Raw genomic sequence first — 20,778 nt, 5'->3', positions numbered from 1 at the left:
GGGCTCGTCCGGGATTTGAACCCGGGACCTCTCGCACCCTAAGCGAGAATCATACCCCTAGACCAACGAGCCACTTCGAGAGCTGTTTTCCTGCTACAACAAAGGAAGCTAATGTTGGGTCAGTCATAGCCAGGTAGCTGTTTCTCATTAGAGAGTTGTTTAGCTAGCTTTATTCTGCCCCCATTCGGCTTCTTCCACCAAGGATTGTTCTTTACCCCTTCATTTCTTATTAGGTTTTTTTAATTAGAGTCAAATTAATTAATTATACGAACAATTCTGTTATTTTTAGTAGAGATAATAATGTACATATACCCGCAGAGACTCTTTCATCAAGCCTGAGTGCCAGTGCGTGATCCCTTTTCATCCTTCACATCTGCAGGAGCTGCCTTCTCCTTAAGTAAAATTCACCACTGTGCAGTGACCCAGTACAAGATCTATGGACCATTTGAGAGCTCAAAATTAAGAAGGAATAAAAGCCCACAAATAACAGGCTGTTATGTCAATGTCAAGCAGCAAAGTCTCCACTCCTTGTTTTATGATAGACAAATATTTAGTAAGTATGGTCCCAACCCTGCAAGCCCAGCCACACAAATGGATCCCTCCAACAGTGAGGATCCGCACTGACTCCAGTGGGATGCTGCATGGACATAGATATCTGCTTTTATTCAAAGATCTCTTGGGCACTATACACCTATCTGCTTGTTATATTTACAAAGAACCAATCACCATAGCATCCAGCTGCTGAAGTACAGTTATATAAGAGAGTCAGGACTCAGAACAAAAATGGGCTCTGCTCCTACTGTCTTATGAGAAAATTATCTTAGCACTGTTATTATGGGTCCTTTCCAAAAGATAAGGCTTTTTAGTGAGCTCTAAAGATGGTCTGACTAGGGTACATTCTGATCTCAGTTTCACCTACAATAGTCTATTACTATGATCTCTCAGCCTTGGCTTATGCTAGGGAATGATCTAAGGGAAGCACTATGTTTTTCTACAATGTAGGCTGCAGCTGTGCTCATTTTCATACAGAGGATATTTTAATTGAACTGGAACACCATTCTTGGACCTGTAGTTTCTTTGGAAAGGACCACTCCAAGGCAGTGAATTGGTGTACTGTATGGTGGACCATGCAATATAAGAACCATATTGCTTGGACTGAGACTGAGCAATTCCATGCTGGGACCTGTAGACTTCTCAGGCAGCTCTGTTTGGATCAAAATAAACCTTTCCAGCGCATCATCAAGGATCTACAACCTATCCTGAAGGACGATCCCTCACTCTCACAGACCTTCGGAGACAGGCCAGTCCTTGCTTCAGACAGCCCCCCATCCTGAAGCAAATACTCACCAGTAACTACACACCACACAACAGAAAAACTAACCCAGGAACCAACCCCTGCAACAAACGCTGAATGCTCCATCCTGCTGCCCATTTGAGCAATCATGGAAGCACAGATCAAGATGAGATATTGTACACTAAGACTTGTAGTTTCTGCAATGGACATGATGTGCACAAAACAAAACCACCAGCATGCTCTATGGGACATTCTAAGAAGTTTGTTCCGGCACCTCCTCTTTTGACACTTCAGTCTTTTATGAGTACCTCATTTTTATTACCTGAAAAGAATAGGTCCAGAGTAGGCCTCATCCAAATATACTTGAAGAGTGATGCAGTCACAACTCACAGGGTGAGCTAAGACTTTAAGTGGTTTGGGGCTCAGCTGCTCCTGAGGCTTAGCCCACTTCCCCAAGTGAAAGGAATGAGCATAGGAGTCACATGACAAGGAGAAGCGTGTAACTAAATCAGGCTTGCTGGGATAAAAAAGAGGCAGGCTATTTAGGAGGAAGATTAGATGGGAGTGCTCTGTTAAGCGGGAGGCTACTAGCTAAAAAAAGGGGCTGGTGAGGCAGCAAGGCTGAGCATATTGGCAGAAGCTCTAGGAAGTAAAGATAGGACAGTTTATGTTATGGGGCAGATATAACTGTTTAGCATCCCAGGATGGGAACTTGTGGTAGAGGGTAGGTGTGGGTTCCCTTATGATCTTCCTTGTGCAGAGGTACAGCTAATTGCTCCTGTCAACAGGGAGGAGAAGAGACTGACAGGACCAAGAGGGTTGGATGCTGGACCCAGATGAAAGGCTGTTTGTCAACGGGACAAATAATTTGAGCAATGGTTATGTATAGCAAGAGAGGATGGGAGAAATGTTGTTGTTGTTTGTATTTCTGTTTGGACTCTAATTCTGAAAGGGGTAGACTTTTGGGACTTATCTGGTGTGATCTAACTGTACTGGGGGCTGGAGAATCATCTGAGAAGGAAAGCTGAGGTGTATAATACTAACTAAAAATCAGACTAGGTAAGCCTCTGCAGTAGTCTTATCCTCGGGTATGTCTACACTATGGGATTATTCCAATTTTACATAAACCGGTTTTGTAAAACAGATTGTATAATGTCGAGTGCACGCGGCCACACTAAGCACATTAATTCGGCGGTGTGCATCCATGTACCGAGGCTAGAGTCGATTTCAAGAGTGTTGCACTGTGCGTAGCTATCCCGTAGCTATCCCATAGTTCCCACAGTCTCCCCTGCCCCTTGGAATTCTGGGTTGATATCCCAGTGCCTGATGGGGGAAAAAACATTGTTGCGGGTGGTACAGCCTCACCCCTCCCTCCGTGAAAGCAGCAGACAACTGTTTCATGCCTTTTTTCCTGGGTGAACTGTGCAAACACCATAGCACAGCAAGCATGGACCCTACTCAGATCAAGACCGCAATCGTGGACATTGTAAACACCTTGCGCATTCTCGTGCAGTCTATGCTGAACCAGGACCTGCAAAGCCAGGCGAGGAGGAGGCGGCTACGGCAGCGCAGCGACGAGAGTGATGAGAACATGGACACAGAATTCTCTCAAACCACAGGCCCCTGCGCTTTGGAGATCCTGCTGGTAATGGGGCAAGTTCTAGCCATTGAACACCAATTTTGGGCCCAGGAAAGAAGCACAGAGTGGTGAGACTGCATAGTTTTGCAGGTTTGGGACGATTCGCAGTGGCTGCGAAACTTTCGCATGCGTAAGGGCACTTTCATGGAACTTTGACTTGCTTTCCCCTGCCCTGAAACACCAGAATACCAAGATGAGAGCAGCCCTCACAGTTGAGAAGCGAGTGGCGATAGCCCTCTGGAAGCTTGCAACGCCAGACAGCTACCGGTCAGTCGGGAATTAATTTGGAGTGGGAAAATCTACTGTGGGGGCTGCTGTCATGCAAGTAGCCAAGCAATCATTAAGCTGCTGCTACGAAAGGTTGTGACTCTGGGAAACGTGCAGGTCATAGTGGATGGCTTTGCTGCAATGGGATTCCCTAACTGTGGTGGGGGGGCGATAGATGGAACCCATATCCCTATCTTGGCACCAGAGCACCAAGGCACCAGTACGTAAACCGCAAGGGGTACTTTTCAATGGTGCTGCAAGCACTGGTGGATCACAAGGGACGTTTCACCAACATCCATGTGGGATGGCCAGGAAGGGTTCATGATGCTCGTGTCTTCAGGAACACTACTCTGTTTAAACGGCTGCAGCAAGGGAATTACTTCCCAGACCAGAAAATAACAGTTGAGGATGTTGACATGCCTATAGGTATTCTAGGGGACCCAGCCTACCCCTTGACGCCATGGCTCATGAAGCCATACACAGGCAGCCTAGACAGTAGTGAGGAGTTGTTCAACTACAGGCTGAGAAAGTGTGGAATGGTGGTAGAATGTGCATTTGGCCGTCTAAAGGCGTGCTGGCGCACATTACTGACTTGCTCAGACCTCAGCCAAACCAATGTCCCCATTGTTATTGCTGCTTGCTGTGTGCTCCAGAATCTCTGTGAGAGTAAGGGGGAGACCTTTATGGCGGGGTAGGAGGCTGAGGCAAATCACCTGGCTGCTGATTATGCACAGCCAGACACCAGGGCGATTAGAAGAGCACACCAGGAAGTGGTGCGCATCAGAGAAGCTTTGAAAAGGAGTTTCATCACGGGCCAGGGTACGGTGTGATTGCTGTGTTTGTTTCCCCTCGATTGACTCATTCCCTGTAAGCAACCCACCCTCCCCCTTCAATTACAGCTTGCTTAAGGAAATAAAGTCACTATCGTTTAAAAATCATGTATTCTTTATTAAGTCATTATAAAAAGAGAGAAAGAACTGACAAGGTAGCCCAGGTGTGGTTTGGGAGGAGGACAGGAGGGAAGGAAGAGGCCACTAAAGAAACTGCAAAGTAATGACAGCCTTTTGGTTGGGCTGTCCACAGGGGTGGAGTGGGCAGGTGCACGAAGCCTTCCCCCACGCATTCTTACACGTCTGGGTGAGGAAGATATGGAACATGATGAGGGGTGAAGGTGGTTACACAGGGGCTGCAGCAGCACTCTGTGACCCTGCTGCTGTTCCTGAAGCTCCACTAGACATCAAAGGATGTCAGTTTGATCATGCAGCAGACCCACCGTTGCATCCCGCCACCGCTGATCTTCCTGCGGCCACCTCTCATCTCGAGTGTCCCTCCTCTCCTCACGTTCACTGGCATCTTTCCTGTAATTTGATACCACGTCCTTCCACTCATTCAGATGACCTCTTTCATTGCGGGCCACTTCCATGATTTCCGAGAACATTTTGTCTCGTGTCTTTTTTTTCCGCCACCTTATCTGAGATAGCCTTCGGGATGGAGTAGGGAGGCTTGAAAAATTTGCAGCTGCATGAGGGAGGGAAAAAAGGGAGAGAAGATACATTTTACAGAACAATGCTTATACTCTTTCACGGTGAACAACACTATTCACCTTACATAGCACATGTGATTTCACTACAAGGTCGCATTTTGCATCTTAATAGTGAGTGCCTGCGGTTCTGGTGTTAGAGATCTCACAGATGCAGGTCCGGACAGCATAATGCAGCTTGCATGCGGCCATGGTAAGCCATTGTCTTTCGGCTTCTGCAGCCTTCATATACACAGTGCCCTCCTTTCCCAAATACCAAGCAAATCCCGTTCTGTGCTGCTTCTTTCCTGTTAACATGCAGCAGCAGAAACCACCCCCCCATCCAATTCTCTGGGATGATCACTTTACCCCTTCCCTCCCCTCACCATGTGGCAGGTTTCATGGAAGATCACTGCTAAACACCCCCCTTGCCACCCCACTGCGTGGCTGGTAGCAGGGAAGATCCCTGCTAGCCAAATGCGAAAAAGCTCAGCGCCATTCTTCCACTCCTCCCCTCCCCCTGCTTGGCTACCTGCAAGGAAGGATTTCTTTTAAGCAACAGGCAAACAGCCCAGTAGGAATGGCCATCTCTGTCCCCTTAATTAAATTCCTGAATTTCAACCTGGTTACCATGAACGATATCACTCTCCTGAGGATAACACAGCGAGATAAAGAACGGATGTTGCTTGAATGCCAGCAATCTCCGGGACCATACGCAGCTAGGCTTTGTCATGCAATGATACCAGATTACTTGCTACATGCATGGCGTGGTCAAGTGTCCTACCATGGAGGGCGGAATAAGGCTACCCTGCCCAGAAACCTTCTGCAAAGGCTTTTGGAGTACCTCCAGGAGAGCTTCATGGAGATGTCCCTGGAGGATTTCCGCTCCATCCCCAGACATGTTAACAGACTTTTCCAATAACTGTACTGGCCACGAATGCATCCCAAGTCCTCAGGGCAAATTAATAATTAAAAAAAGCTTGCTTTTAAACCATGTTTTATCTTTACAAAGGTACACTCACCAGAGGTCGCTTCCATGGCTTCATTGTCTGGGCTAGTGGCTTGGGAGGGCTGGGAGGGTAATTCCGTCTGGCTGAGAAAAAGCTCCTGGCTGTTGGGGAGAATGGAGTGCTGTGTGCTTGCTGCAAGCTCGTCCTCCTCATCTTCCATGTCCACAGAATCCTCAGCCATGGCTGAGATTACCACCCCCACCTCGGAATCCACGGACAGAGGTGGGGAACTGGTGATGGACCCCCCTAGAATTGCATGCAGCTCAGCGAAGAAGCGGCATGTTTTCAGCCCTGCCCCGGACCTTCCGCTTGCTTCTTTGGTTTTCTGGTAGGCTTGTCTGAGCTCCTTAACTTTCTGGTAGGCTTGTCTGAGCTCCTTAACTTTCCTTAACTCCACTGAGTCCCTGGTGTGGCCTTTCTCCATCATAGCCTTGGACATTTTTTCAAATGTTTTTTCATTTCGTCTTTTGGAACGGAGTTCTGTTAGCACAGAATCCTCTCCCCATATAGCGATCAGATCCAGTACCTCCCGTGTGGTCCATGCTGGAGCTCTTTTTCAATTCTCAGGAGACTGCATTGTTACCTGTGCTGATGAGCTCTGCGTGGTCACCTGTGCTGGTGAGCTCTCCACGCTGGCCAAACAGGAAATGAAATTCAAAAGTTTGCGGGGCTTTTCCTGTCTACCTGGCCAGTGCATCCAAGTTCAGATTGCTTTCCAGAGCAGTTACAGTGGTGTACTGTGGGATACCACCCAGAGGCCAATACCGTCGATTTACGGCCATGCTAACCCTAATCCGACATGGCAATACCAATTTCAGTGCTACTTCTCTCGTCGGAGAGGAGTACAGAAATCGGTTTAAAGAGCCTTTTATATCAATATAAAGGGCCTCGTTGTGTGGACAGGTGCAGGGTTAAATCGGTTTAACGCTACTAAATTTGGTTTAAACGCGTAGTGTAGACCAGGTCCTCAACTGCTTCCTTAACTTCATGGGAATGCAGGGCCTCCCTAGAAGACAGGGGAGGTCATTTTCCTGTCTGATAAACTTTAAAAACATGTTTGATGCAAGATGCACCCAGCAATTAATTTTAAAATTGCTACAGAGTGGAATAACATACAACATGGTTAAATTTGTGCTTCAGCTTTTTAAGTATTAAATAGAATGCAGCCCTCCCCACCCCCACCAGATTTTCAAAAAAGATGGGAATAAAAGTGGGATGTAACTATACCTTCCTCTTCAGTGTATATAACAGCAGCCTAGTACCTTGACTGCAGTAATCTCCTAATCTAAATCTTCCATGAAACTACCCCCAAGTCTGCAAAAGAACCAATATTTACTAGAAACCTGCTTCAAAACATAGGCTGTGCAGGTCAACTAGGCAAAGACAATGATCTTTAGGAGAAAAAGCTATGCCAACCAAAATAATTCAACTTTGTTGAAAGAAATGGGAAAACACACTGAACTACCCATACTCAAATGCATAGAGGAAAATCAAACTAGGAAATGGAAGCATTATAAGAAAAAGCCTCTGAAGGGCCAAAATTCAATTGCTGTGTTTGTAAAACCCTGATTACAGACCCTGTCAGCAACTTTTTACAGAGACCCAAAGCTTGGTTTGAGCCGGGGGGGGGGGGGGGGGCTAGCCCACTGAGAACAATATTAGCTAAAAGAAGCTGAACAAACAAAAGACGATCTTGCTTTTTACTGAGATAAGCGTGGTCAGCAAAACTCCAGCTGGGGAGCAGTAATTGGTATCTTTATCAGAATCTACAGACATACCAAAGTATTGAAAGTAGCCTCTATGTCCACTCCTTCTGCAGGAAAAGATAACCAATACCCTCCCTACATACCAACCTTGAGTTCATTGAGAGGCTTAAGCATGTCAGTAGGAGATATGACATCCTCCCTTCTAATTGGTGCACCCCTCCCTCCCAGATGCCAGTGTTAGCCTTTAGAAACACAATGGGGCAACCTGAAAAACAATTTCTATTGCCATGTACTTTTCAATGTCTTTTTGTTTTAACCCCCAGGAATATACCTGTTGGACAACCAGAAGAGCTACCTCATTCTTATGGACCCCAAATCAGAATTCAACATATGTATTTTATAATTATACACTTTATACATTGTTTAATTGAAAACACCTGTGTACTAATAGTATGTTATATGTTAACCTGAAACCTTGGGTGGAGCCATTATGTAATCTTTTAGACTACTGATTTACTGTGCTTATCTTGTCTTGCTGCTAGACCTATCCAGGGGCTCAGAACCTCCCACCCATGAAAATTCCCTCTACCCATGAAAATTCTATATAATCTATTGTAATCAATTGCTTGGCTGTGTCTCTGAGCTTAATAAGCAAAGTGACACTTGGCCAGTGCTGTGTGTAATAAATCCACGTGCTTGATTCTACATGGTGTCCATTTTGTTCCTTCAGTCTCAGAGAACTTCTATTTTCCTAATCCACCAATCCTACTACTAGTATTATCTGAAAGCATAATCCAACCCATGTTATTAGATGGGAGTGAAGAGTGGGGACTAACCTTCCCAGCTGCCACACCTGCTGGAACACATCATCTTCAATTCTGCAAGCATACAAACTAACTGAATTGTGAACACAGAGCAGCAGTGGGACACTTTCCTGCTAATCAGTATTCCCAGATAAAAATTACATTAACACTGAGATAAAATTGAGAGTATACTAAGTAATTTAGGATGAAAAACATTACAAAGGTATCTATCCTTAAAATATGCATTATAAATCCTAGAATAAGGTTAAACTTAAGAGAAATGTAAACAAAGTTTTGGAAATGCACAGTTAAAGCATCCAAATAAACTTGATTCTGTCCTGTAGTGATGCCAATAATCAAAAACTAATCCCACCTGAAAACGTAATTCTATCCTCTCCCCAACATCTGTCAGGCTCTTGCCTCATGAAATTGAGCAAAATGTTATAGTCCTGTATCTTATCAATATACACCTAAACCAGGTCCAGATTTCACCCAACCCAAACAGAACTCTCATTTGTGTGATCTTCAGGAAAACTATATGGTCTGATAGTTAATCTCGCCAGTGAAGAAGCTGTTATCTGTGAAAACAAGCCAGGCTACTGAGGTAGCACTATGGCTGCTCTGCAGTTTCCTAGTGTCAGATTGGCTAGGGAGGGTACAAGTGTGTGTGAAGAGCTAGTATTCCTTCATCCTGACAGTTCATGACCTGCTACTAATTTGTTATTGTTTTAAGACCTAAATAAGGAATAACACTAAAACCTGAATGCAGGTGGTCAGTGTGATGCAGGCTGGAGTGCAGCAGGATGTGTGAAAAGGACAGAGACTGGTACATAGTGGGGTGTGTGTGTACTGGGGCAGTTTTGCTCAGCCTGAGGCTGACAAAAAAAGTAATTAAGATTGTTAAAATAAATGTGAAGAATGGTATTTGTTCTCTGTGTTTTGAGCCAGTAATCTCTTCTCAGCAACAGTGAGGGCTAGAAGCATTAAAAATAAGGAGCTAAGGGGCTTGTATAATCACATGACTCCAGAAATTGGGGCTTTAAGAACCACACCCATTAAGTGTGGGCAGGGCTGGTGGCTTGGCCCGGGAAGCTGAAGGGTGGGCGCACAGAGGTAGGGTGACCAAATGTCCTGATTTTATTGGGGGCAATCCTGACATCTGGGCCTTTGTTTTATGTACAGACCTGTTACCCCCATCCACTGTCCCCTTCTTTTTTACACTTCCTCTCTGGTCACCCTGCCCTGAGGTGGCACTGGGGCCGGGTGCGGAGCAGCCCGTCCCACGGGTAATGGCCGGGGCGCCATAAGCCACAGCCCGCCAGGAACGGGCCCAGCAAGGAGCGATCCCCCTACATCTCGCTCAGTGTCATGTGTTCCCGACAGGGGCGGGGCCAAGGCAATTCGCCTACCCTTTCTGGTAGGGCGCTCTTCCAGTGAGTGACAAACCAACTCGCCAATCACGCACCCACACTGGACACAAGGGGCGGTGCCAGAGGGGGGCGGAGAGCGGGGGAAGTGTGCGCGATTGACGGCTCCTCCGTCCCATCATCTGGCGGGAGCCCCTTTCCCCGCCCACCGTCCGGCCCTAAGGGGCGGGGCTGCGCCAGGGGCTGGGATAATGGGGGCACGGGGCGGCGACGGCAGGAAAATGGCAGCGGCAGCAGCGGGCGGCAGCGCGGGGTGGCGAGTGGCTCCGGCGCTGACGCTGGCCGCAGCCGCTCTGGGCTTCCGTGAGTGCGGGGGGGGGGCAGCCGGGGGTGGGGCTGAGGTCTCCCGGGGCGCGGCGCCCGGGGAGCCCTGGGCGGGGCGGCGCCCGGGCTGGAGTCTGGAGCCCCTCAAAGCTCCGCTCTCGGGGGCTGCTGGACGGGGCGCCCGTGGGGCAATGTGCGGGGCGTTGGAGCAGTGCAGGGAAGGGAGGGGTCAGAGCTGTACAGCGGGGGATGTTGGTCAGCTTCATCTCCCTCCCCAAATTCCCCTACCCACGTGCTCTCCTGTCTTCCCCACACACTCCGTGCTAGTTCCTCCGCTGTTCCTGCCTCCTCTTTCCAGCTCCTCAACATGCAGGTGCTATGGGGAAGACAGGCTCTCCCCGGCTGCCTGGGGTTGGCTGCAGTGACCAGATTTGAACGCTCTCCAAGGAGGGGTGGTTGTTTGAAAATATACGTGTCGCTTGCGGCCTTGGACGATATGCCACCCCTGGACCTGTGGGCGGCGGCAGCAGAAGCAGCAAGCCCTTGAGGAGCCTGGTCCCCCAGGCTGTGCTGTCTGACTGGGGCCCCCATTACCTGTAGGGACTGGACTGGTGGTCCCCAGCTGGAAGAAGGGGGTAAAGCATTGGGGGTTCAGCCAAGAACTAAATTCCGTGTTGTCGCAGCTGCTTTGGAAATGAGGCACCCAAATCTGGGGTCTGAATTGCTTTACACCACTGGGAACAGAGTAGAGGGGCAGCTGTAAGGTTAGCAACCTAACCTGGTCTGGAAGGAAGCTTCTGCTGGGTACAGGCTATCCTGCCAATTCTCCTCCATACATGTAGCTGTTTCATAGGCATTTCCAAGTGTCCAGTCACTCAGAGACAATTCTGTGATATTAAGGGGACATGCAGGAGAAACTACTTTTAATGCTTTCTTTATTAGCAAGCATTAGGCTAATAACAATGGCCCTACTGGGTCAGTCCAAGGTCCTGCTTCTGACAGTGGCCAATGCCAGGTGCTTCAGAGGGAATGAACAGAACAGGTAATAATCAAGTGATCCATTCCCTGTCACTCATAATCATAGTTTCTAAAATCTGATGCATTTGTGTCTTCAGGATGCCCCAGGACAGATTCTGTGTGTCAGGCATTTTTTGTAGAATGCTGAGAATTTATGGTGCAGTCAGTGAGGGGGTGGTCACTAGGAGTGGTACTTAAGAAAATTATAGTGACAATGCAGGTTTTTGCTTTCTGGTCTGTCCTAAGGTTGTGGCAGTTATGAAGTAAAATGATTTTTCCTTCCCATATTCAAAATATGGTACATGACAAAGTAGGTCTCATGCTTGTCTTCTAGACAATTAATATCTTCAGTGTACACCAAAATTCCCCAATCAGTGACCTAGCACTGCTGCAACCCCATGGTGGGAGAACTTCTGAAAATGCTTAGCATAGATAAGGCCTCAGCTGCAGACAAGTGGTGGAATATCTCTTGGTTAATTGTAGCTATGTGCTTGGTTTGGATGACAAAGCAATCGGCCTGAAAAAACTAACTTCTACAGAAGATGAACTTACTCTGAGCCATATGCAGTCTTCAGGGCTCGCTTTCACTCTGAATACATGCAGCAGACTTACAGCCCCAGGTTGTTTTGACTATCTCTATTTGAACCACAACTCATCACCATGGTAGCTAAGTGTCTGGAGGCTGCCTCAGTTTAAAACATTATAATCTGTCTTTAATAGAACTGACATTATAGGCTGTTTTCCAAGCCTGCTATTTGAGGTGATCCAACTTCCTCTCAGATTAAATTCGGATCTAATGGCAACAACACACTCTGGAGTCACTGTTATCAACTTCTCCGTTGTGTAATACTCTGAAGCTCACTCTTTTGGAAGTGAGGAGAAGGTTGGGGTGACAAAGATTCCAGTCTGTATGACTGGCTGTGCACCTCTATCGCAGGCTCAGTAACAAGAATCTTGTTACACAGATCGTTCACCTGAAATGCTGTAGGAGTTAATAGCTTTGGTAATGTTGTAAGTCAAACAATTCATATGTATTTCGTTGATGATTTATTTAGGACTCCTGCTGAAGTGAGCCAGGGAATGGTAACATTATGCCTTATAGAATTAGGTCGGAGGTGGGCAAACTACAGACTGTGGGCCACATTGGGACCATCCTGCCTGGCCCTTGAGCTCCCAGCTGGGGAGGCTAGCCCCTGGCCCCTCCCCTGCTATCCCCCTTCCTCTGGCTCCTGTAGGGGAGCCTAGCTGCCAGATATTGTGCTCTGAGAGGCATGTTAAGAGGGTGGGGAGCAGGGGGATTGGATAAAGGACAGCGGGCTTGGGAGGCAGGCTAGGGGACAGGGGGCAGTTGGATAGGTGTGGAAGTCCCAGGGGCCTGTGAGGGGGCAGGGGTGTGGATAGGGGGCATGGCAGTCAGGGAGCAGGGAGGTTGGATGGGTACAGGGACTCTGAGTGGGGCAGTCAGAGATGGGGGTGAGGGCCTGACTATCTGGGAAGGCTGTGCCTCCCCAAAAAGTTTACCCACTCTGAATTAGGTGTGCACTTACACTAAACTTTTGGCTATGTGTGTGCGCACCCCCGCCCCGCTTCATCATGAGTGGAGTTGAATTTGGTGTTTTGTTCCCGTTACAGCAGAGATTCAGAGTGTGGTGGGGAGAAGAGAGATGTGAATGAAGCAGGAACCTCTCTCAAGGTTAAATTCTCAAACTGGCAGTGGAAGTTGGAGCACTAACTACAAGGGAGTTTTGTACTAAATATTGTCTCCCACCAGCTGCACTACAGGAAGCATCTGTTGGCATGGAACACCCCATAGCAAAAGCCACAAGAAAGGGGAAACAGAATCCAGCCAATGTGTCCATGCTATAAACTTGATGTGATATCTACACAATCCATCACCATAGGGATGATTGTGCCTTCTTGGTTCTCTCGCGTAATTCTTGAGGTGTTATTAGTTCATCCCATGTTGCTTGCTCTTTGCTGGTCCTTGAAGACCGCTCTTGACTTTCATTTTTCCTTTTTCTCTTCCCCACCCCAAACAGTCAGAGTATCAGCACTTGATGTGAAGACACCAGAGGAGCTCTTTGTGGAGAATGGGACGGAAGCAAGACTTCCATGCACATTTTCATCGGGAGAGGTGATCGGCAGCTTAGCGTCCATCTCTTGGAGCTTCCAACCAGAGGGAGCAACAACCCCTATATCAGTAAGAGCCCTTTGTCTGGGTTGATCCTGCTGTTTGAGGCAGGCCTGGGAGGGGGAAATCTTAAGTATATTTAAGAAAGAACTCTGTTGGGTGGCTGCCGCACAGGCAACTTAGGGGAACGAGGAGCTGATAGGGGGCTGCCGGTCCACCTTGGTTCGAAGTCCCCACCACTAGCTCCAACAGATTGCTCTTTCTGCAACAGTGGACAAACCAGGTGGCTGCCAAACAATGTTATAAGGGAGCATTGCGCAGCTTTAAATGAGCATGTTCCCTAATTGATCAGCAACGTAACAACACAGCAATGTTAAACGGGACGACTTTAAGTGAGGAGTTACTGTACTGCCTATCGAGGGGGTGGATTTACTGTAGTGACAGGAAAAACCCCTTCAGTCATTGTAGCAAGTGCCTGTGCTATAGTGGCCTCGCTGTAGTGTGCTGCTGTAGTGCTTGTGCTTGTAGCGTATACATACACTCTAAACTCTTTTTGAGCGTGCCTCAGAAAGGTGCCCAGTTAGGTAACAAGGAAAGTTAGAGCAAGGAGGAAGCGCTGGAGCAGCGGGGAGGAGTGCATTGGATTTGGAAGGGTACAAAGTGAGGGCCCTGCCCCTGTGTCATCTTTTTGCCCCTTGGAGCTGTGCACTGGGCCAGCATATCCTGGACAGCAGACCTTATTGATGTAAAGAATTCAGGCACAAAGTTTGAAAACCCAGTTTGACTAGAGCTTTGAAGAACTGGGTTTCCTAAAGAGACTTTCTATCATCCCTCAACAAATAAGGGATAGACATGTTCTGGGATGGGGAACAGGGAATGAGCATATGCAGTGCATGTGGGTAGGGACTGCATCACCACTTTCCTGCCTCCATCTGGTACATGCACTCTTCACAGCCTCACCATCTCCTATCCCCCCCCGCCAGTCTCTGCAAGCTCACCAGGGGTGTGGAGTGCAAGGGAGCAGGTGAAGCAGCTTGGGGGGGTGTTTGCATTTGAAGTAGTATATGTGGGAGTGCCTCGGGGACTTGGAGCCTAGGGTTTGTGGGGGTGGTTGGCAATAGATGTGTTGGAGTGAATGTTGGAAGAGATGGAGCAGTGTCAGAGCCGTGTGGGAGGGAGGGGGCAATGTGAGGGGGGTTGGAGTAGTGCAGGGAAAGGACGGGTCAGAGCTGTACAGCGGGGGATGTTGGTCAGCTTCATCTCCCTCCCCAAATTCCCCTATATAGATGCTCTCCTGTCTTCTCCCACACACTCCATGCTAGTTCCTCCACAGTTTCTGCCTCTTCTTTCAAGCTCCTGCTCTGCTGACACCTGCCTCTTCATGGTGAGGTGGCCTGTGCTGGAGAAGCAGAACTGGAGATGATGCAGGGGCAGTGAAATGACATGCATGCAGCCAGTGCATTTTGTTATAATCTTGCCCAGGACCAGAAGCAGTGGAAGGGGCTTGCTGAGCTATGCTAGGTGGGAATGTTGAAAAATTATTTACTTAAAATATTCCCCAAACTTCAGTAACACAGTTAAAGTTTCCCGTGGTGTCTTCTGCCCTTCCAGAATGTGGAGCATGGCTAAATTTAAACTTCTGAAAACCAAGAAATGAAGAGTTAGGTGTATACCATCCCAGCAATGTAGTTTCAACTCAACTCCCCTTGAGCGATGCCTGAATACACACATACTAGCCCTGTACCAGGCCTAACAGCCCTGCAGTGATCATGTGTTCTATAGCATCTAAGTCTAACATCTTCTCTTTCCTACAGTAGACCTCTAATTTAGAGCAGGCATAGCATACAAGCTGTGCTGATTCTACACAGATTATGCCAGATTTGCTACCACCCTTTGGCCTGAGGACTTTTTCAGAGATGGTGCCTTCTCTTACCTCTCACCAGGCCTTGGACTATAATCATGCATATTGCCAGAGTTCTGACAGTCCCCATGGCAAGACCCCTGTGCACCTCTGCTGGCACAAACTACAGACGTGAATGCTGAAATGCGGTATGCCTGATATCAGAAAATAGATGTCTTCCACCTGCTCAGCTACACCTAACACAGTGAATGCAGCTGGAGTGCTGGCAGATAAATGCAGATTCAAATCTTGAGTACAGCGCAAGTAATGACAACTTTATGTAGTCATTCATGTCTGCTAATGGCACCAACCATAGTGAACCATTCCCAATGGCTATTCTTAGCTGCAGGGCACAGAACTAAGGTTGCATTGCAGGTGCAGTGTGCTACTTATATCCTGGTTTTTGGAGAATTTAGTCAATTTCCAGGTTCTGGAAATGCATGGGCAACCGTAACTCTTAGGTTTTAGACATTTTAGTGTCATCGTTAAGTTGACTACTTTGCACATATTTGTACTTAATTCATATTCTAATTCAGAGATGTTCAGACAGCAACATTGTCTGTCTTCCATATTTGAATAGTCAGATTTCATGTTACACTAACAAAACCTGCCATCTTAAATTAACTTTTTTTAAAATGTAGGGAAGGAAATCCCTTCACCGTCACACACCGTTTCATGCTTAGCTCCCTTCCCCTTCCTCCATCACATAGACAATGTTAACCTTCACATAGCTGAACATGCAAGTATTTAATACTCATCTTGTAGCAGCATCTAGATGCCTCAATCAGCATAGTGGCCTCACTGTGCTAGGTGATATATGAACACATTATTATGGTAAGGATTGTCATAGGCAGTGGTTCACAGTTTTTTTTCCAGTAAGGAACACCAGGGTTATTTTCCATCTACCTGGGAGGTGGAATTCCCCTCTTGTTTCATTACAAGAAGGGCACAGTGGTTGTGACCTATAACACCTATGTGTGAACCCTTCTCTAGCATTGCAACACCCAGATTGAGACTTGTTGGCCTAAAAAAATAACTTTGCGGTGGGCTTGAATGCTAAGTCATAGTGTGGCTACTTGAATGTGTGATTAGTGGAGCGACAGCATGCTTGCTACAATCTGCAAAGTTAGAAATTGCAGGTCTCTGGAGGGATTCCAACTCCTACCTCCGAATGTGGTATTGGAAAGGGCCCAGCAGATCTGGAGATATTATCTTAGTGAAGGAGGGGTGTAAGCTTTGCAATATTCTGACATGGATGTTCTACATGCTCTCCTCCCTGGCTGCAGTTCTTCTATTACTCTCAAGGGAATGCGTTCCCTGGGAAGGAGGCACCATTTAAGAACAGAATCAGTTGGACTGGAGACCTTAACAAGAAAGATGCCTCTGTCAGCATAGCAAATGTGCAGTTCCGGGACAACGGCACTTACTTCTGCGATGTCAAGAACCCACCTGACATAGTTGTCAAGCCAGGAGAAATCCGACTTAGAGTCGTGCAGAGAGGTACCTCCCCTCATTAACTCTTCTTTTCCTTAGGTGTAATCCTGGGCCTGTGAGAGACTGTTGATTTTTATCTCTAGTTTCCAAAGCCCCAACAGCCACTCTCAGGATTTATTATCAAAGTTAATTTTTAAACACTAAAAATACTAGTCTTAACTAGTTTCTCTTACTCCGGCCACAGTATTCCCTAATTGTAACTTTTCGCATGCTGTAAAGTCTGCAAACAAATCCCATCTATCTTGCATGACCGTCATAGTCAACAGGCTGCTGAAGGGATGAAGTGGGGTGTGAGCTTGGTGACATCATGCAGGGAGACTAACACTTTTGTCTATCTTTGGTGAAATAGATGCTTGGTTCCATGCTGTTTAAATTTCAGATGATAGAAGTCACTCCTCTCCTAACAGGAACTAAACATGCAGGGATTTCGAAGGGGTCTTATGAAGACCTGTGGATTCTCTGTATGTTAAGGCTATTACTGCTCTTAGAGCACAAGACAGTAAAAATCAAACTGTTAAAACTTCCTCAATAGTTATTATAAGAAACTGTGTCAAGCGTTTAACAGGTTTACAATCATTTTCGTCCAAAATGAAACACTCACTACAAACTGAGCTAATCTCTGTTTAGAGAAACATTATGAAGTAATATAATTAAATCTCTCATTTTAGCAGGGTGTTTGTATTACAAGTGACACAAAAGGGTTTATGTGTCTCTGTGCTACACCAAGGCTTCCATGCAGCCAAGAACCTATTTCCCTTTTCTGGTTCAACCACGTCCTAATGGGTGCTTGTGACTTTGGAGATGTAAAATTGATGTGGGAGGCAACTATTGAATTTATCCTGATGAAATCATGGAGTGAAATCCTTTTATTTCATTAAATAAATTAAGGCTGGAAGAAGTCAAGAGTTCGCTTTCCTCTCTGAGACACAGGAATAAGACAAACTTTGGGTGTAGGGAGTAATTAGAACAAATTGTGAAGTAGGATGGGTGTTTGTTTTCCAAAAGCTCATCACTACTTCAAGGATTTAGAATAATTTGTAATGCGAAGCATTTTGTCACAGTTCAGGACAACTACACCTATATTTTCCCCCTATGGTCCACCAAGAACATCCACTCTGAGGTTTTCTGGCTCCCTAGCTGTCACCTCTCTTGGGTAGAGACAGGTATCTCACTTCTTGCTGACAAGGGTATTTCCGTGATGCACAGTTCCCTGCCTACACTGTGAATTCCCCAGCAGGTCAGACTATCTCAGCAGTCTTGCTTTGCTTTTCTCCTCAGAGGCTGTAAACAGCTTATAACTGTGAGCACTTAAGCTATGACACAGTTTTTTGTAAGCAAGCTCATTTATTCGTAAGGTAAAATCATTACAGAGAGAACATTAAAAACCTCCATGTATGCTAATAAGCTTACTAGAAATCACCCCAATGCTGACAAGGGCTCTGTAGGAATCAGTCTTTCAAATTCCAGTCTTTCATCAGCAGGTTTTTGTGGGTAAGTTTATAACTTAGCTCAGAACCAGCACACACATGAATCTGAGTCTCTTTTTTATAAAAGTTATGCCTCTCATCCTGTCTTCATGTAACAGGTGTTGAGCAGACTAAGGTCCCCTCCTCAGGGTGAAGTTTCTAAAGGCTGAGTTCTTGCATAACTGGAAGGGGTACATAGGCATATACCTATTCCTGTCTTGCACAATGTTTCATATAGTTAGGGCCCTACCAAATTTGTGGTCCATTTTGGTCAATTGCACAGTCATAGGATTTTAAAAATCATAAATTCCATGATTTCAGATATTTAATTCTGAAATTTCAGTGTTTTTGACTGTAGGGGTCCTGACCCAAAAAGGAGTTTGGGGGTGGGTGGGTCTCAATGTTGTTAGAGGGGTTACAGTACTGTAACCCTTCCTTCTTCGTTGCTGGTGGTGCTGATGCCTTCAGAACTCGGTGGCTGGAGGGTGGCTGCTGGCTGGCCGGGAGCCCAGATCTGAAGGCAGAGTTGCTGCCAGTAGCAGCGCAGAAGTAAGGATGGTATGGTATTGCCACCTTTACTTCTGTGCTGCTTGCTGCTGGTGGGGTGCTGTCTTCAAAGCTGAGCACCTAGCCAACAGCCACCACTCTGGCTGCCCAGCTGTAAATGCAGTGCAGAAATAAGGGTGGCAATACCATGACACTTCTTCTTCCCTCTTCCCCAGATAACCTTGCAACCCCTTTTGGGTCAGGACTCCCAGTTTGGGAAACACTGGTGTCCCCCTTGAAATCTGTATAATATAGGGTAAAAGCACACACAAGACCAGCTTTCATGGTCCGTGACAAGTTTTTCATGGTCATGAATTTGGTGTAAGCCTACATATAGTCCTTTGAAATGCATAACGCTTCTCAGGGTTTACGTTAGTCCTGGTTCTCCCTCCACCCCTGAGACATCACAGTTCCATAATAGATAAATACTTGCATTTGTAATACTGTGAACTCCTAAAAGATGTTGCAGGAAATTGCCACATCTGTCACAGTGCTGTCTGTATCCTTGGGGAATAAGGAGGAAAGTTAGGTACACTGACCTGTGCTAAAAAAAAATTGCCATTGTAATTTTCTGGCAGGCTTGTAACACCACACATCAATCCTCAGCATTGCTAGCTCCAGTGCACACGTGTTCACACCACTTCTGGAATTACCTTTGCTCCGAGCAAGGCTGATGTCCGTTACCAGTGCAGAGTTAGCATAGGCAGCAAGGGTGGATTATGTAGCTGGGTTGGTTTACTTGGTTGTCCCAACGGTATCACACAATGCTCCTGACCAGCCTTTGCTGGCCTCTTTTACAGCTGAGAGCACCTTCCCTGTCATGTCAAGTTGGCTGCATGGTTTTGTCTTGTACTTAGTCCCTGCCCCAAAGATCTTTATAATCTGTCTTGTTTTTTTGTTTGTATTGTGCCTAGACATAAAGTTTGGGTCTGTAGCAAGACCACCTAGGTGCTATAGTAATATAAATACTGTTTATAACAAGTTTCCTGGAGTGTCACTCTGGAGCCTATATTGTCTGAGTCAATGTGAAGCAGTGGAAACAGCTATAAATATGGGTGAGAACTATCGCCTGGTTGAACAGTCTGCTGGGTTGTATGGTATGTTACTGTCCAATTTAAGTTCTCAGCCACTTTTTACTTTAATTACACCCATGTGGTGTACAGCTGCAGTAAGGCACATGTCTATGCCATGCCAAGAGTCCTAGACCATTGTACCTTCAGAGATAACTCAACCAATTACCACCCTTGGTCTACAGATAATCTGGATGGAACAATTTCATTGGTTGTATTAGGGAGACTGCACAAATGGTGTATTACCTGGCCAAACTGCCACCCCCATAAATCTTCCAGCACAATAGCATATGCAATAGCTGCAAACACACCCAGCCCCTCCCTGCAGCACACACCCCTCTTTCTCCACCAGCAGAAATCCACCCAACTTTCCCAGCACAGCATGACGACCAATGCATCCTCCCCTCCCCCAATATGACCACCACGCAATTAAATCCAAACATCACTCTGAAACCTAGAGTGTCTGAATCAGTGTGAGGTGATGGAAATGGGTGCAAATATGACTTGAGAGAACACTTTTTGTTCAGAATATCACCAGTTTCACTCATCACTGGAATTCAGACATTTTTGGCTTTTTATGCACAACTTTATGAATTACACCTGTGCAAGTCCATGGGCATTCATCTACTACTAGTAGTGCTGCTCTTGGTTCTGCCTGGCCACTGAGCACCTCATCTGATACTAGGCAAGCTGGATAGCAGCCTAGGCAGTGCCTGCGTGTTCTCTTGCCCATCCCTACAATACAAATATCACCAGCCCTCATGATATCCGTTTCCCCAGATCAACAAGCGTAGTGAGGACAGATCAATATGGAATTAATTAATGATGGCATTGATACGCATATCTATGATTATAGACCATATCTGTACACAAGATTCACAGGTTCAAGGGTCAGTTTTTGGGGTAGCTAAATTAGTGCAAACCCCTCTGGGCTCTGGATTTGAGAGAGCTTATATCAATTTAGCTTAGTTTAGTAAATTAAGTGGAGTTTATACCAGTTTAACTAAGTCACTTTTACAAAAACACACTTATTTAAATCAGAGTAACTGCTTATGCAGACAAGGCCTTTATTTCCTTTCTCCAGGGCCGGCTCCAGGGGTTTTGCTGCCCCAAGCAGCCCAAAAAAAGTAAAATAAAAATCTGCGATCGTGATCTGCGGCAATTCAGCGGGAGGTCCTTCGCTCTGAGCGGGAGTGAGGGACCCTCTGCCGAATAGCTGGACCTG

The 20,778-nt window shown here is 46.5% G+C and overlaps 2 protein-coding genes and 1 non-coding gene across 14 annotated transcripts in view; 1 reads left to right on the top strand and 2 right to left on the bottom strand.

The window, feature by feature from the left end:
* TRNAP-AGG (transfer RNA proline (anticodon AGG)) lies at nt 1-72 on the bottom strand. Its single transcript has one exon. It is a non-coding gene; the product is annotated as a tRNA-Pro (tRNA).
* A 3,876-nt stretch (nt 73-3,948) lies between these two features.
* Nucleotides 3,949-6,515, bottom strand: LOC127055124 (uncharacterized). Its single transcript, XM_050961760.1, has 2 exons — nt 5,742-6,515; nt 3,949-4,718 (listed from the first exon to the last, which is right to left on the bottom strand). The coding sequence occupies exons 1-2, from the start codon at nt 6,166-6,168 to the stop codon at nt 4,438-4,440; spliced, it is 708 nt and encodes a 235-aa protein (XP_050817717.1). The 5' UTR covers nt 6,169-6,515; the 3' UTR covers nt 3,949-4,437.
* A 3,326-nt stretch (nt 6,516-9,841) lies between these two features.
* MPZL1 (myelin protein zero like 1) overlaps nt 9,842-20,778 on the top strand; it is a 126,352-nt gene continuing 115,415 nt past the window's right edge. For 9 of the 12 annotated variants that reach the window (XR_007775192.1, XM_050960060.1, XM_050960050.1 and 6 more), the window contains exons 1-3: nt 9,842-9,968; nt 12,986-13,146; nt 16,264-16,477. Coding sequence is in view for 9 of the 12 variants with exons in the window: in XM_050960060.1 (XP_050816017.1) it covers nt 9,857-9,968; nt 12,986-13,146; nt 16,264-16,477 (487 nt within the window). In the remaining 3 variants the exon portion in view is untranslated. Of the gene's footprint in view, nt 9,969-12,985; nt 13,147-16,263; nt 16,478-20,778 lie in introns of those variants that run through there. The other 3 variants (XM_050960121.1, XM_050960153.1, XM_050960142.1) reach the window with 3 other exon arrangements.

This window comes from Gopherus flavomarginatus, chromosome 1 (assembly GCF_025201925.1).
Source record: "Gopherus flavomarginatus isolate rGopFla2 chromosome 1, rGopFla2.mat.asm, whole genome shotgun sequence".
In the NCBI taxonomy this organism is placed as follows: domain Eukaryota; kingdom Metazoa; phylum Chordata; order Testudines; family Testudinidae; genus Gopherus; species Gopherus flavomarginatus.
The sequence above is the reverse complement of the archived record's forward strand: the minus strand, read 5'-3'. Positions and strand labels throughout refer to the sequence as shown.